At 52.3% G+C, this 17,554-nt stretch overlaps 1 protein-coding gene across 2 annotated transcripts in view; it reads right to left on the bottom strand.

The window, feature by feature from the left end:
- Positions 1-17,554, bottom strand: part of STK32B (serine/threonine kinase 32B) — a 446,518-nt gene that overhangs the window by 27,601 nt on the left and 401,363 nt on the right. For both annotated transcript variants that reach the window (XM_002746002.5, XM_078368001.1), the window contains exons 8-11: positions 12,843-12,959; positions 9,952-10,077; positions 4,155-4,286; positions 2,950-3,014 (exon numbers count right to left, since the gene is read on the bottom strand). In XM_002746002.5, the coding sequence (XP_002746048.2) occupies positions 2,950-3,014; positions 4,155-4,286; positions 9,952-10,077; positions 12,843-12,959 (440 nt within the window). The remainder of the gene's footprint in view (positions 1-2,949; positions 3,015-4,154; positions 4,287-9,951; positions 10,078-12,842; positions 12,960-17,554) is intronic.

Genomic DNA, 17,554 nt, shown 5'->3' with positions numbered 1-17,554 from the left:
TCATGTAACCTGCAGCAGGCAGGTCATCTCTAGATGCTGACAGGCCCTCAGGTGATTCTGACTGCCGCTCTGGGACCGTGGCCCTCCTCTGGGATTTATCTTTGCAGGCTCCATCATGCAGGGAGCCTGCAGGGACCTGCACATCCTACAGGAGCAGTCGGTGTCAGGCTGATGGCCAGGTGCAGCGTCTCTAGACACTATCAGGCCCCCAGGCGATTCTTATCGCCCCCTCTCCCCCAGGACTGTGTCCCTGCTGAGAGATGTGTGATTTACATTTGCAGCCCCCACCATGCAGGGAGCCTGCAGCCCCCTGCACATTCTGAAGGAGCAATCCGTGTCAGGCTGATGGCCAGATCTGCGGAGACTGAAAAAAGGCAGAACTTCTGGGGACCAGAGACGTGGTCCAGGCGGAGCATGATGACAAGCCCAGCTTGGTGGTTGGCTCCCCCTGACCAGCCCCCGACTCACCACACTGCTCAAGGCAGAAGAAGGTGCTCGAGTTAATTTTCCAGCTACTCAAGTACCAGCCCAGAGGTGCCTCTAACATGGGATTGCAGAAAGAAGTGGAGGCTAAACAGGTCTCACTTTTTTCTTGGTTTAAAGAAAAAATGCTTGGTTTGGGGCAATCATGCATCATGAATCAATTTCTCATAGGCATTTTTTACTGCTGAGAAACTGCAGTAGGGAGGGCTGTGTGTAGATGGAGCATGTCTCTTCCCACGAGATGAGGTGGGCATGGGAGCAGCTGATGCTCACACAGCATCTCAGGGGACACGCACAGCCAAGCCCTCTCACCTGGATACCTTTATGTGACAGTAAGGCTGAACGCCTGCTGTGACAGGAAGCCTATCAGCCCCGGGGGCCATGGAGGAAGTGCTTAGGTGAGCAGAGACAGGATGAAGAAGCAGGAACCGTAGCTCAGACCCCAGCCAACAGCTTCCCCAGTGGCCATGCTCTCCCTGGCTCCCCACTGTCAGAAACACATGACTTCTGCCCTCTTTCTTTATATTGCCGACTCCTGTAAACTATGCCAGCCTCACTTCCAATTCCTGATGACAAATCCACAGGCCTACTACACTTCCCTCATCAATTCACATTTCCACGTGGGAAAGAAAACATCTACTCGGATGAAGCTCCTATGTAGTGGAGTTTCTGCTAAAAGCAGCCAGATGCAACTCCTAAATGACACAGGGAAGGATGTCTCCTTCTCATTTCCTTTTAAAAGGAAGAATCCAAACTGAAGCACGTTCTGGCACACAGCAGAAGGTGAAATGCGACTGCTGTCTGCTTGGGTTCCACACAGCTTAGCTTTTCGCAGGCTCATGTTTGCCAGCAGCTGCTCTCGTGGCCCATATACGAAGAATGAAGGCTGCCTGAGCCTAAGATCCCTGATGCTCTTCGAGCAGAAGTTCCTGGGTCAGGGTTTCTAAGGCTGGGGGAGGGGCATGAGCCTCAGAGCAGGCAGGACTGCAGGGACATTGGGATAAACTCTGAAACCACTCATGACGTCAGCCCCCGCCTTCCCCAAGTCTGATGGGCTGTGGTTACAGAGGCCATTCCTGTGCTGTTGGCCGGAGCTGGGAGACCCCAGCACGAAGTCCCCTAGCAGGCGAGGCTTGCTGCCCAAGCCTGGTGTGGGCGTCTGTGCTGATCTGGGCGCCCACTGGCCCTCAGAGCTATAGCCATCCAGGATCAGTGACAGGCTGCTGCCTCCTTTGCCACCCCAGCGTCGACTGGGACTGGGACCCTGTCCTGCTCACTGGCTCATGGCTGGAACCCAAACACCCATCCCTGACCATTCCTCACCTCTCCCCACTCTCCACGCTCTGGTAATCCAAGCCTCTTAACCTGCGCCGGCCACGTCATCTTCCTTCTCTGTGCACTGTTCCCACTCCAGGAATGCCACGTCTTACCGTACATGTCCCTTAGGACGTGGCCCCACACCGCACCTAGGGAACTTCCCCAACCACCCAGGCTGAGCCAGGTGTCTGCTGTGACATACACTGCCCTTGGCCTTAGCACATGTCTCCTGTGCTGCTATCATCTGCTGAAAGTCAAAACAGCTGAATACATGGGTTACATAAGGGCCAGCAATCAATGGATTTTTGAGTCGATGAGTATTTGACTCTCCTGGAGGGCAGAAAGCATCTCTGATTTGCCTCTACCAATCCAAGGCCTGACTCCGTGTGGGTCAAATGGGGCTCACTGGCTGCCCCTGCTGGAGCCCCAGCTCTGACAAATCAGCCACAGCCACAAATCCCTTGGATATTATCATTGACTGGAACCGAGCCTGAGGTGTCTGCCTGCTTTGCTGACCAGGCCCTCAGAGGACAGTCCCACGGCCAAGGCACACCCCACCTAGACCCTCCCAGACTCACTGTGTCTCTTTTCCCATCGAGGGCTGCTGAGGTTCCAGCACCCCCCCCACCCACCTTACCCACATAAATATTAGTAACGAACCCCTTCCATACCACGTGCTGTGAGACAACAGCTTCATTTAACTCTCACAGCCCCGCGTGTTAAGGAAGCCTCTCCACTGTGCTGACGCTGATGGGAAGGCTCAGGCAGGGTAAGGTCATTCTGCTGTGGCAGAGCCAGGACTTGGCTCCAGGCAACTTTACCCCTGGGCCCTTATTCCTCATCACAGGGAGTCCGCCTCCCAGCCTGTGTTCCTGTGTGTGCCCGCTCAGGGCTGCTGTGGCCTCCCCATTCTCATGAGATCTCCCAGAGACAGGCTCAGGCCACACAGCAGAGGCAGGATTAGAACACAGCCCTGTCCAATTCAAAATCCAGGAGTTTCATCCCCACCAGGGCCCTGTCTCTCACCCCAGTGACACCTTCCCTTTCATTGTCGAGGCTGGTTTGGGGGCCAGAGAGTGTGATTCTGCCAGGGGGACCTTGGGTCACTTAGGACGGGCCTTGCCCAAGGGTACGGCATTAAGGACTTACTTCTCTCTGTTGAATATGATGAATTCCTTCCGGACAGTCTCCAAACACTGCTGCAGGTGCCCGTTCTGTCAAAGAGCACAGAGAGGTGACTAAATGACGAAACATGGTCCAGGGAGACACGGGGATGGAGCATCAGAGGACAGCACATTGTTCTAGATGGAAACCTCAGATGCGTGGGACCGGGACAAGACAAGCTAAGTGCCTGGGGCAGGCCCTGACTGCTGGGTGGCTGTGTCCAGGGGTTGCCTGGTGGACAAAGATGCTGTTCTCCATTTTAAGCCATTAAATTGAACTGAAAAGCCATGGGAGAATGGAATATGGGTTGAAATTCATGAGCTTGTTTTCCTGACCACTTAAGGCCCATGTAACACGCATGGAAACCAGAAATTCACAAGCATCATGCCAGGGGTAAAACTTTTACTAGACTTTGATAGCGGAGAGGGGTGTTATGTATCTGTGTCCTCTGAAAGGTGCCTTGAGTCCCCAGCACTTATACATATGACCTTATTTGTAAATAGAACCTTTGCAGATGTAATCCAGTTGTGATGAAGCCACAGTGAATTAGGTAGGCCCTAAGCCCAATGACTGAGGTCCTTATGTAAAGTCCATGTGAAGACACAGAGAATGAGGCCATGCGGCAGGACAAGGAGGGAGACACTGGATCCATGCAGCTGTGAGCCAGCAAAGGTCAAGGGGGCCGGCCGCCAGCAAGGCCCGGGGAGCCAAGGGCGGCCCCTCCCTTTGGAGAGATCCTGACTGTGCAGAGACCTTGATTCTGCACTTCGGGCATCTAGAACCGTGAGAGAACAAATGTGGGTTGTTTTAAGCCACCCAGCTTGTGGTAGCCCCAGGAAATGAATACAGAGTGCCCAGGACCCACAGAAGTCATCGTGCAGCCCTGGGGACCTCCGCAGTACAAAGTCTTTCTCCAGGGTGCAGCGAGACTACTGACTGAGTCCCTCCCCGTGCCTTAGAGCTATGCAAGCTTCCTGCTGTAGGAATAGCACTCGAGGAATGCCAGGAGTGTGACTGCCTTACTCCTCTTTCCCCATGCTTGTTTGATGGTGGCATTTTATGTACCGCAAAATAAGGTAACTGGAAGGGAGAAGTGAAACGTGCCCTTTTTGCTAAAAAGTATCCTGGCTCAATCATTTCCCCATGAGCCCACGATTTCCCTCCTGGAACAGCTCCCACGCAGCGCTCACCAGCGGGCAGCTGTCCTTCGTGCCATCCCTGGATCTGTTCTTTGCCAACCGCTTCTTCTTTTTGTGAAGTGGCTTGGATTCTAGTATCATTTCTTCAAGTTCAAATGTGGGATCACAGTTCAATCTCCCTTTCTAACGGGGAGTAGAAAAGAAAACATGGTCTGTCTGCATTCCACCCATCACTGAATTTTCATTCATTCATTCATTCATTCATTCATTCATTCATTCATTCATTCAACAAGTAATGATTCATTACTGCTGTGGGATACATGGGTTTCCTTTGTTTTCTGATGATGAAAAGCAACATGTTCTCACTGTACACAACATTTATTTGCACACATGGTCCTCCTGGGGCATCTCCACTCCTGTTAACATCCAGGTATTTCCTTAGGGCCCTTTCTATGCCTGTTTTTTAAATATAAGGTCGAATTCAGTTTTCAAATATGATTTTTTTCACTTACTATTTTATTCTATGCACATTGTCCTGTCATTACTATCTTTTTTTACAAAAATCATTCTAAATAACTTAAAAGTACGATTTCAGCTGAAAATCTGCACAACTTCCTGCCCTGGTTCCCTGGTCCGCCTGCAGCTGGAGTCAGCTGACCCTCAGGCCTGGCCCTGCTCCTGGCCAGGGGCTCCTCTCGCCTTGGCCAGGAGGAACTTTGGTCTCCCTGACTTCCGGGCCTTCGACCCCAGAATCCTGGTAGCCACTTTCATTCTGGAGCTCTAGCTCAGGAATGTCACTGTGTTACTTGTGGGCTAATGCAGTGGTGTCTTATGTCCTTTGCCCCTTGCTTTCTCAGTCCTAGAGGCTGGGCCTCATCCTTTCTGCTGTGGTCTGCTGTGGGCCCTCTTTGGGTCCCTGGTGCCGATGGCCTCTCCGTTCCCCTGCCTGGCACTGGGCTTTGCCCATCATCACCAACTTCTGGAACTCAACTATAATCCTCTTTCCTGAGTTCATACATCTGTCCTCCAGAAGTTGCCCTCCCCTAAGGAGCAAGTCAGGCCCAGGTCTCTCCAGAGATCTTTTACCCACCATTAATTAATTAATTCATTCATTCATAAAATGCAGGCTCTGCCCTGTTTTAAATGCCACTCATTTATTCGTTCATTCATTCATAAAAATGCAGGATCTGGATCTAGACCATCTGAATTCAAGCTCTGTCAATTTCTCACTGGGAAATCTTGGGCAAGTTACCTAACCTTGCTGAGAATGCCATTCACAGGATCCACTGCCCAGGACTGCTGTGAAGCTGACATAAGGTACACAGTTACCAGAACTATGCCAGGTACACAGAGCATGCTCAGTCCTACCGGCCATCGTCACTCCTTCATTCACATAACAAGCAGACACTTAGGCCTTCTAGTGCCTTCTATCGTCACCCATTGTTCTGGGGTCTGGCTCAGGCAGAGGCCAGCCAACACTCCTGGGCCCCCACCCTCTGAAGCTCCCAGCGGGATGGCAGGTGCACTGTGACAGTGCTCTGACCACTGATGTATCCCTAGGCACCCGTGCAGAGGGTTTCAGGAGAGAGACTGAGGCCTGCTTTGTGCAGGGAGGTGGTGGCTCTGGCTGGGAATGCCCCAGAGGATGCCAAGCTTGGGCTTCTCTTTCATTCAGAAGGTGACAGAATGTGCATGTCCCCTGCAAATTTCATGTTGAGAGGTAATTCCCAGTTTGGTCTGGTGGGAGGTGTGTGGTTCATGGGGGCAGATCGTTCATGGCTTGGTGCTGTCCTCACAATAGTGAGTGAGCTCTCGTGAGAGATCTGGTAGTGCAAGAGTGTGGCACCCCCACACCCACTGTGTTCCTGCTCCTGCCACGTGACACACCTGTTCCTGCTTCACCTTCTGCCCTGATTGGCAGCTCTCTAAGACCTCCCCCTCCCCAGGAGCCAAGCAGATGCAGGTGCTATGCCTCCGGTACAGTCTGCAGGACTGGAAGCCAATTAAGCCCCTCTTCTTTATAAATTACTCAGCCTCAGTTGTTCCTTTATAACAATGCAAGAGGGGCCTAATACAGAAGGCTCTTGCTGAGACTTGCAGCTGGGCCAGTCCTTGCTTTATGCTGTTTGGAAGGAGGGGTAGGAGGCTGCCTTGTGGACAAGGAGAGGAAGGGATCCCCAGAAGAGGCAGTGGTCCCTGCACAGGTTCCAGCTAGAAGACAGCACAGCCAGAGGGAGGCTACGTGGGGCCCTGTAGGTGAGTGTGTGGTGGGGGCTCGTGTGTGTGTGTGTGTTTGTATGGGATTGTGCCTGTGTGTGAAGCTGTGTGTGGGTGAGTGTATATGTGAATGCATGTGTTTGTGTAGGGTGAGTGTATGCGTGTGAGACATATACATCAAGTGTGAGGGCAAGTGCGCATATGCATGTGTGTGGAAATGAGTATGTATGTGTGTTTGTGTGTGTGACTGTGCATCAGTGTGTGGCTGTGTGCAGGAGAGGGGCTGGGGAGAAGCAGCAGGCCGGCAGGCTTCAAAGGCAGGGCAGGCGGGCTTCAAAGGCAGGCACCTGCCAACAGGCTCATGCACACAATATGGCGAAGCCACAGGCTGGCCCCTGGCGGCCCCCCAGGGCGTCCTAGCACACAGCCTCGGGGAAGGCTCAGACACCACGGGGAAGCGTTAACTAGGCGATCTGTGCCTGATGTGCAGGACTGCATCAAGATTCCTTCGGCACTCTCACCCTGAGTTTGGCAGATCAGAGCCCGTGGAGAAGGCGGGTACATTTCTCTGGACTGTCCAAAATGTGCATTCGGAAGGAAGTCAGCTAGGGGAACTCACACAGAGCTGAGCACTATTCTCCAGCTCTGTGAGGGTCCTGGTTTCTCATCTGACCTGTGAAGAATTGGGGTACAGCCATCTAAGGTCACAGAGATGGCAGAGGGGACCCAAACCTCTACTCCCGGCTCAGCAGAACCTGCAGGTCTCCTTCCGAGGATTCAGCTCCGTAGTTTATTTTCTATGTCTTTGTAGGTTTACTGGCTTATGGTTCCACAAAACCCTAGCCGGTGCTTGTCAACTGGGGACAACTCTATCCACAGGAGATGCTTGGCAATGTCTGGAGACATTTTTTGGTGGTCACGACAGAGGGGAGACTACTGGCATCTTATGGGTAGAGTCCTGGGGTGCTGGTAAACATCCTACAAGGCACAGGGCAGCCCGTATCCCGAAGAATGATCCCTCCCCAAAGGTCTATCCACAGTGGAGACTCCCCATTGTTGTCTGCAGCTCCCTGGCAGCTGGCCCTGGGGTTGTTTTCTTCCCAGGGGTTCAGCTCCTGTGCAGTACAGTGCTGGTGGGTGCAGGTGCTCGGTGGACACAGAATGGTGACAGTGAGGTCTGTGCTTTCACCCAAAGCTGGCTTTCTCACTGGCCAGCGGAATAGGGTGGGAAATAGGATGGAGAATGCCTGGCCACAGCATTGAGACATTGCCCCCACAGCTGACCCTGCTGACCCCAAGACACACCTGCCTACCCACAGACACAGAGGCACACATGCAGGTACACACAGACACACACACAGGTGCACAGGCACACACACAGGTACACACACATGCAGACATACATAGGTACACACAGACACACAGATACACAGGCACACAGACACAAAAACATAGGCACACACAGATACACAGACACACACACAGATACACAGGTACACACACATGCAGACATACATAGGTACACACAGACACAAAAACATAAGCACACACAGATACACAGGCACACATGCAGGCACACACACAGGCATACATAGGTACACACAGATACACACACACATACATAGGTACACAGAGATACACAGGCACACAGACACAAAAACAGGCACACACACAAATGCACAGACACACACACAGGCATGCACACAGATACAGACATACAAACACAGGTACACACAAATGCACTGGCATACACACACAGACACACACAGATACACAGGCACACACACAGACACACTTCCATACAGACACACATAGAAACACACAGCTCACACAGAGCTCCCAGTTGGCCAAGTGAAACCCTAAAACAATTATATTGGGAGAACAGCAGAATGCCCCACCTAAACAACTGCTCTGTGCTAAGCCTACCCTGGACACTTTGTCCCCATGGTCTATCTGTTTCCACAGGAGTCCAAGGGGTGTCTGAAGAGCCAGGGACCCATCTGAACTCAGAGGCAGCACCATGTCCACCCTGAAGTCAAGGAAGACTTCCAGCCAGGCAGAGTCCCTGAGGTCAGGCAGGCCTGGACGAAGACAGGGACGCAGCACCGTGCAACCTGCCATTACGCAGCCTGTGTGGAGCGCTACCTGGGAGGGAAGCAGGGAGAAAGGCGGGCTCAGAGGAAAGCAGGGCGGGCTCTGGACAGGGTGCGCTGGCTAAGCTGGCGGGAATGCAGCGCTGCTCACGGGGAGAGGACAGGAACAGACTAGCGTCAGCCAGGCTTGGCTTTGGTTGGATTCACTAGTGAGCCCTGAGCAGGCCGAGGGGAGGGTCTGTGTTCAGAAACGTCCATGTGTGCTGCTAACGCTGTGTAGAGGGCCTGGAAGCCTGGCACTCTTGGAGAAGCTGATGTGGGGAAACACTATTTTTGCACCAAAAGGAGTGACAGAAGTCTTTAAAATAATCTGACATGAACGCCAGCCGGGGACATCTGAGGCCCCCCAGGAACCAGGCTCATGGCCCCAAAAACTCTCTTGCCTTCCTTGCTGGAGTCTCCACCTCCATTCAGATAATACGAGACTGGAACAGGTAATGACTAGGACCAATCTTGTGGTGTCTTTTCTGCTCACACACTGCTACTGGGCAGAGCCATGGCAGGTGAGCGGGTGGGGTGTGCTCTCCTAGGTCACAGAGGGCAGAGGTGGCTGAGCTGGAATGTCACCCGGGACTTCGGTCCCAAATGTCACTATTCCTCGGGTGCTCTCCGCAATTCCCTCCAGGAGAAACACCACTGCTCTGCAGGAAGGGCCCACAGGAGGCTTCCAGGCAGGTCCAAACTTTCAGCATCTCTCCCGGAGGACCCAGGAACCTCCAGCTCGTGCCAGAACCTTCCTTTAAAATGTAAATCCAGTGCTTTCGCTTCCCTGCCTTAAACACTCCAGTTTCTGGTGGACAAAACCTAAAACCTTTCCTGTGGCCTCTGGAAGCCTTTTTGGTATGGCACGTGGTCCCTTCCCAGCCCCATTTCCTATTATTTTCCCTCTGGTTTATTCCATTAAATGCTATACAATGGTTCTTTGAAATCCAGGCTCTCTGCTGCCTTCAAGAGTGTGATCTTGGCGATCCCTTTGCCTGGAGGGGTCAGTGCTCATCCCGGCAGTCCTGCTTCCCTCACTTCATCTCTAGGTCTCTGCCGACTCTCCTAAAAGAGGCCCCTGCCTCTGCCCCTCCCACCCCCAACTCTCCCTCTTCTGAGCTTGTGAAACAAGTGCTGATGCCCCTGTGGGGATAAGTCACTGCCTGTCTTTCTCTACTTGGCAGTCAGTTCCATGGAGGCAGAAGACTAGATCAGCTTGCTACCCCAATGCCTGGACCTGAGCACATGGGGGTGGCATTCGGTGACAGACAGGAGTCTCCATCCCAAAGGACCTGCCGTAAGGAGGGAAGCTGCACAGCTGGGACCTTGGAAATCAGGCCAAAATTCACCCCACATTCCCGCAGGACATAAGCCCTTGGTGCTTGGGTGACTGTGGCCAGCAGAGGGCTCACTGGCCAGCTGCCAAAGTCTTGCTTTGCACCAAGGCGGGGACCCTGCAGAGGGGTGGCGTGACATCAGGGGGGACTTCCACTCACATTGGGCACAAAGCCGGGCATCAGCGCCTTCTCGAACACTGCGTCCCAGTTCATGTCGGCCAAGTAGGGCACGCTCTGTAAGTCATGAAGGCTGGACAGGCGGCACTCAGGATCCTTGGTCAGGAGCTGCAGTCAGAGGCCAAATGTGTTTCTGTGAATTGGGCATCCCTCAAGGTTAGCGGGGACTCTGAAGGACGGGTCTCGGGGCAATGAATGTGCCTCTGCTCTCCATGCATAACTGATGTCGTGCCCTGTCTGGGTCGCTGCTGTGGGAAACGCCATCTGCCCTCATCTCTTTATAGCCAGGGAGAAACTGAGAGGTGAGGCTGCTTTTGCAAGGTCATCTAGTGAGGACTGTTGGGGCAGGGAACAGACATTCAGCCCCCATGTTCCTTTCTGGGACTGGAACCTGTAGCAGGCTGCCTCTCCGATGTCTGCAGAAGCATCCAATTACAAATAGAATTAGCTGCCTCATCTTAGGATTTCCAACTTGGTAATGGGAGGTACCAAACTTGTAATAAAATTTATTGTAATAAAATGTATCCCTGGACAGCTATGAGGTGACCTCTGTGACCTAATGAAGTGGTCTTATTTGTAGCCAAGGGGACACTTTTTAGCTTCTCTTCTAATTGAGTTTTAGCTAATGAGGAGTGATGTGGCATAAGAACAGCTGGAGACCATGACCTGGCATCCCAGTGAGGCTCCCAACTTTCTCAAACCCTGTAGCTTATCTATTGAAAAAGCACAGGGGCCAAGAATGAAAAGACAGAGGCCTGGCCCTGGGACTGTCATTTAACATCTGTGACCTTGGGCGAGCTGCTGGGTGCCCTGGGCTCATTGCCTTCCCCTGAAAGCAGGGGGAATGATGAGACTCCTCCATTTCCAGCTCATGGTAGGATGAGACTAAATGGGAATGATAAGGACCTGGCACATACTTAGAAATGTACACACTTCCAGCTGTACCCCTGGCACACCAGCCTCCAGGGGTACAGCTGGAAGCCAGAGCCCCTGCCAGTTCACACACACCTGTCATTGCAGGAATCTCCCAGCTATGCCCACTGAGTGGCTGGAGTCACACCCCACAAGGGATGGCTAGCAGGGGTTGCGTCTGCTGGTCATGGCTGACACTCTTTAGGGACTGTCCCAAATCAGTGAGTGCCAACTTAAACAGGTTCCACTCCAATGTCCTCTGGAAATTCACCGTTCAGGGCAGTGGTTCTGAAAACATGCTGATGCCCAGACCCGAGGGCCAGATTCCGAGTCACTTGGGTGGGCTGGGAGGTGCAGGCATTGGTGGTATGTAAGGCTTCCAGAAGGTTCTCATGAGCAGTCAGGGTTAAGCGCCACTGATTTATAAGAACCAGGTGATGGGATGTGAGAGTGATCTGGCTGCAACACCTGGCACTGATCGCAGAGGTTGATTTGGCCGATCTGGCTGGCTAGGCAGGTGTCCCCTTCCTCCCTCACGGCTCCACGGGCATCCCTCTGAAAGCCGTGCCCCCAGTCAAAGAGAACGACCCATCCCCAGTAGAGGACGACCCATCCCCAGTAGAGGGGGACCCATCCCCAGTAGAGGAGGACCCATCTTTGGTCAAGGGTATATGAGTAGCTGTGTTCCCCTGCTAGAGCCTCCAGGCAAGCTCTCAAGAACCAGGTGGTGGATTTCCTTTAAAGTAATTTAACTAATTTGTAATTCAGCAAGTCATTATAGCCGTGTAGAGATTAAAACTGGGACCTGGAGTTAGGAGGGTTTGGGTTCAAATCCCACTCTGCCTTTTAATAGCTCTGTGGCACTGATTGAATCATTTGCTTTCCTATGCCTTGGCTTTCTCGTCTCTGGCACTGGGATAATGACGCTTCCCTGGTAACAGAGCTTGGGAGGAGTAAGGGAGAAAAGCCACCACATGGCCCAGAACACGGGACCTTTAACACAATTGGGTGCCAACCTCATGCAGGACTCAGTTCCATGCATCGTGGAGGATGTGAAGGGAGCCTTGAAGGCAGGGCACCAAGATCGCCCACCCATGCTGGACGGGAGTGCACATCAGAACCACCTGGAGAGCTCACGGGGACACAGACACTGGGGCCCACTCCAGCCATCTGATTCAGGTCTGGCTGGAGCCTGAAGATGTGAGTTTCCAACAGGCTTCACACATGACGCTGATGCTGGCTGGTCCTGGGCCCATATTTTGAGAACCACTGCTTCATTCTAATAGCAACAGTTCCTGCAGAAAGTCAGGGATATACCCAATTTTTTTCTTTTCTTTTTTTTTGAGAAGGAGTTTTGCTCTTGTTTCCCAGGCTGCAGTGCACTGGCATGATCTAGGCTCACTGCAACCTCTGTCTCCTGGGTTCAAGCGATTCTCCTGCCTCCCGAGTAGCTGGGATTACAGGTATGCACCACCACACCTAGCGAATTTTGTATTTTTTGTAGGGATGGGGTTTCTCCATGTTGGTCAGGCTGGTCTCGAACTCCCGACCTCAGGTGATCCACCCGCCTCGGCCTCCCAAATTGTTGGGATTACAGGTGTGAGCTACCGTGCCTGGCCGAGATACCCAATTTCCTAAAGGTTATTGAGTGAAAAGACCATGTGCAGCAGATTTCAAAAGCCCATATGCATTAAGCATTTCCATTTGTTAGAAGCTCGTAGCAGACTGACAAGAGCCTGGGGGCTTGCCGGTACAGCCTTCACTGTCCTCCAAGGCTTGCTGATCTGCACACACCCCCATAATCAGGCTTATTCCATGGCACCTGGCATTTGAGCACAGCTGACTTGATCATTTCCACCCCTGATGTGCCAACTGTATTCTTACCCCTTCGTTTGCTGATATGGCTGTTTCTATACTCACTGCAGTTCCCTGGCTGGGGAGGCTGGCAGCTGCCCCCTTACCTTCTTCAGCAGGACCACCATCCCCTTGCACCATGTGGAGGAGTAGTGCACACGCTCCACCTTGAACAGGTTGAGGATTTCATCGATGGGTGTGGCCGAGTGGATTTCATACGGCCTCTGCAATCACAGGACGACAGACAGAATCAGAGAGAGGGCATCAGAAGGCACAGTCCCTGCAATTTAAGATTGTGTGATTATGAGGAGCAGTTTATTCTTCCCCTGGGTGGTTCTCTTTTATGGCAGAGCAGGTGGCCCGAACCCATGTGCCCACAGTAACCAGGCCCAGGGGCCACTGCAGGAGCTGGCAGGTGGGTGCTGCTCCTGTGACCACAGGACGTCAGGGCTGACTCACAGCCCATAAGTGGCAGAGGCAGGATTCACTCTCAGCAGCTTAACACCAGAGTCCTTGCTCCAGTCACAGGCTTGGGGGCTGACTCCTGCCGTCCACCAGGCACCCAGGGACACCTCCAGTCATAGCCTCCACCTGCTACAGGGCCTTGGCCATCACTGTCCCTGTCCTGGCTGAATTGCCCCATGGGGTGGACAGGGCTGAGATGGCCAGTGTCTGGCTGTGGCTGGGCTGACGGATGGGAGGACACCAGCCTCGTCCCCTGCCTTCTCACCTGCCCTCCCTTTCCCATGGTAAGGACGTGTACCCTGTGCTCTCCCCCCATTTCCAAACTCGGTAGGAAATGAAGCTTCCTGACCATGTTTCTCAACATTCCTGTGTGCAGTTTCTTGCTTCTAAGCCCCTCTCAAAGCTCGGGAACTTTCCTGACTGTGATGCTGGGGACAAGGCTTGGAGTGGTTCTGAGCAGCAGTGCACTCCCGACCCCGCTTCCCCTGCCCCAACCCCCATGAAAGAACATCTCTCCTGGACCCTCTCCGGCTGAACTGCAGTCCAAGATGTTTTCAGGTTTCTATCATGGCCACATGCCTTGGAACTACAAGAGCAATAGGGACCCTGGCACGTGTGGTGGAACAAACAAACGGATCCCAGAGAAGTCTGAGCGGTGAATCCACGATAATACATATGAAGATGACTGCCATTAATACACACCAGTAAAATTATTGCTGTCTGTCTCCTCCACGAAGCTGTGGGCTGCTCAAAGGGGGGAATTTGACCATGTTCATTTCTCTGTCATCGAGCAGGGTCCCAGAGCAGGGCAACAGAGAAGGTCTCAGTCCCTCCACAGGTGCTGAGCCAGCACCGACCCTGACTCAGATGCCACACTGGGCTCCCACTGCCACCCTGGGTCCTGGGTTTGGGGTTTCCAGGTACACACAGTGAAAAACCACTCACTTGCACTGGGTGCACCTTGAGTTCTTGTTTCAGAAAAGTTCCAAGAAGGAGCCCAGCCCTGGTGAAACCAAAACTGGTAGGACCTGGAGATGCCTAAGTGGTAAACTAACTCCCCTTGTCACCATCGTGAAAACCCTGCCCGGGGGGAGCCGATTACCTGTGCATGCCGCGTATGTAGAAGCATGATCTGCTTGCACTGCCCTTACTGACCACCCTCCTAGGTTGTGGTCACTGAAATGTCACCCACCATGTGATCAAGCTCACACGTTGTGTGGGTACCCCTGTGGCACGTCGAGCGCTGGCTCTGGCCTTGTGGAACCACAATTCCCACGGGGCTGCTGCAGATGGAAGGTGCCAGCCCGAAGGGGTGAGGGTTCCCGATCCCTGGGAGGGCTACAGTTCCCTGGCATGAAGGGACACCTTTATCTTCACCAAACAGGGGGCCCTGGAGAAGACGTCAGCCCTGAGAGGTGAGCCTGTGTCGCCTCAGATTTGCCCACCCAGAAGGAGTTTTTCCTGACTGGCACATTCTCTCTTATCTGTTAATTGAATGAGGACCTGTCAGTTTCACCATATAATAGGCAGAGCAAAACCAAAATCCATAGGCTCTCTAGAAAGGCTAATTAACTTGATATACTACAATTTAAAAAATCTTTCTTCAAACATGTTTTTGATCTAACGGGAAGTGGTTACATCCATGAAAGAGTATTTTCTGCCCGCCGTTGCGTGTGTGATATCCCTTTGCACTTCGCCAGAAACGACCGTAATTAGAGCAATGAGAGCCGATCTGAACTGAAAATGGCCCTTAGGTGACACAAAGCTCATAAAATCTTTATGAGCTGGGGACTGTTAACATGACCATGTTACAGAACACAAAACAGAGCCAGGACATCCTGGAGCTGGGCACTGAGGTGAGAGGACAGGCAGCGTGATCGCCTCTGACCGCTACTGCTACAGGGAAAACTGTCCCCCAAATTGCCTGTAGGCTTTCAGAATGTGGCCTCATTGGGACCTAGGCTCTTTATAGAAGTAATGCAATTGGCATAAGGTCATTAGAGTCTGTCCTAATTCAACTTGACCTGGGTCCTTATAAAGAGGGGACTTTAAGGCACAGAGACACACAGAGGAAAGACGACGTGAAGAAGACAGCCATCCACAACCCAAGGAGAGAGGCCTGAACAGGTCCTTCCCTCAGCCTCAGGAAGAACAAAGCCTGCCAGCCATCTGGGACTTCAGGCCTGCAGCACCGTGAGAGGATGATTTCTGTTTAAGACACGCAGGGTGTGGATCTTAGTTGAGGCCGTCACTGGTAATGAACAGCAGCCTTCACCGTCCACACGCAGAGCTCTCACTGGACGTGGCCGACTTTGACTCTGCTCCTATGATGAGCGGGTGCCCTCTGTGGATAGGGTCAGCGTGAGCAGGACAGACATGGTCCCTCCTGCACTGGCAGACGGGTAATAAAGAGAGGTCAGGGCGGAATGAGTGCTGCGGAGGGAACCTGCGGGACTGCTGGGCATGTTTAGGGGAGGGGAATTCTCTATAATCTCCACTGGGGCAGGGGCAGGAGACCCAGAGCTCAGGGCCACCACTGAGAGATGAGCTGGGGCTCAGTTCAGTTTTGGACTTTTTTTTTTTTTTTTTGAGACAGTTTCACTCTTGTTACCTAGGCTTGGGTGCAAGGCACCAGCTCAGCTCACTGTAAACTTCACCTCCTGGGTGCAAGCGATTCTCCTGCTTCAGCCTCCAGAGTAGCTGGGATTACAGGCACATGCCACCACGCCTGGCTAATTTTTTGTATTTTTAGTAGAGATGGGGGTTTCACTATGTTGGCCAGGCTGGTCTGGAGCTCCTGACCACAGGTGATCCATCCACCTCAGCCTCCCAAAGTGCTGGGATTACAGATGTGAGCCACTGAGCCCGGCCATTTTGGACTGTTTAGAATTGCTTCTTCCCATCTTTTTTGCCTTTCAATAAACAGTTCTGCCCAACGCAGTCCCACTCCTACCCTGAAAGCCCAGCTGCTGGAGGTGCGAAGACCCTGGATGATGATGCAGTCACCTCGTTTCTCATTTCAAAAGTCAGGAAACTGAGGCTGGGAGATGAAAAAAGACTTTCCCAATATCCCGCATTCTCATCCCCTGCTCTTTCTGCAGGGCCACCAGAGACCAAGAATCCAAGCACCCAGCTAGAACATCAGCCAGAAACAGATATAAAGGTTTTCTGATCATTTACGCTTAATTCCCTATTTCCTTCTTGGTCGTTTCAAGGTACTCATCAATTCTGCTTTTCCATTGGACCTCCATGTGAGCTACTCTGTTTCTAATCTCTGCAATTCTCTCTCCTTCTAGAGGCAACCAGACCAATTACAAAAACAATGATGATAATAAGAACTCCAATACACCAGGAGGCCAGTGCCGGAAACACATTCAGACATGAGTTTGGAACATGAGGACTGAAACAAGCTCCTCAGGCTCAGCCCTCATCTGCTTGCGTGTCTGTGGAGAAATGTACGTCCTTTACAAGATGATCAGCCAATATTAAGATTAATATCCTGTCTGCTGGTACTGATGCTGGGTTCTCACTCGCTGGCCTTGAGATGTGTTGCCTCAGAACACCAGCTGGTATTTATAAGGTAAAGTAATTCCATGTACCGCTGGTAAAAGCGATTTTAGCAGTGGGACATTGGATATACTCATTATGGAGTGCAGGTGTGTCTCTATTCCAGGAAACTTGGTTTACAAAAAAAACAACAACAACAAAAAAAGCCTGGCAATTTACCAAAAAATAGAAGACAGAGGAAAAGAATTGCCGACGCCTGCCATTTTAACTGTTAAAGTTGAGCTGGGCCTTGGAGACCATCTAATCCAATGTTTTTTCCCCCAATCTTTTTACCCAAAATTCCAACCACAGAACAGATGAAAGTGAAGAACAGTTCCTTAAGCAATTTAAACCTCCAAAGCCCGAAGAAACACTTCTCCCCCCTCTGGAACTGCTGAATTATCTCTGCAGGGTCCTAGAGTCCAGGAAGCACAGCTGGAAACCAGTGAAAAATTCACCAAGGTCCTTCCTCCTCCTTTGAATGGAGATCACAGACTCCATTGCCTCCTGGGCTTGTGACTCCTGACACAGTGCTCTACTGGCCCGCTCGGTGAGGCTGACACACCTACATGATCCTGTTTCTCCAGGTTCAGCTCACCCACCCCTTGTACATCCGGCCGTGCTCAGTGCTGCACCCTCACCTCTAGGGGGAGCTCCGAGCACCCGCCCTCTGCTCTTTGGCCTCGGCACCCTCAGTCGTCTCTGTCTACCTGTTCCCAAGGAGAAGTGCTGACTGGGGTCAAAGGCAAGGGTAACACCAGATCAGGAAGGAGGCTCGTAGGTGAGCAAAGACGGTAAAGTCCTCATG

Source organism: Callithrix jacchus, chromosome 3 (assembly GCF_049354715.1).
Source record: "Callithrix jacchus isolate 240 chromosome 3, calJac240_pri, whole genome shotgun sequence".
In the NCBI taxonomy this organism is placed as follows: Eukaryota; Metazoa; Chordata; class Mammalia; order Primates; family Cebidae; genus Callithrix; species Callithrix jacchus.
The sequence above is the reverse complement of the archived record's forward strand: the minus strand, read 5'-3'. Positions and strand labels throughout refer to the sequence as shown.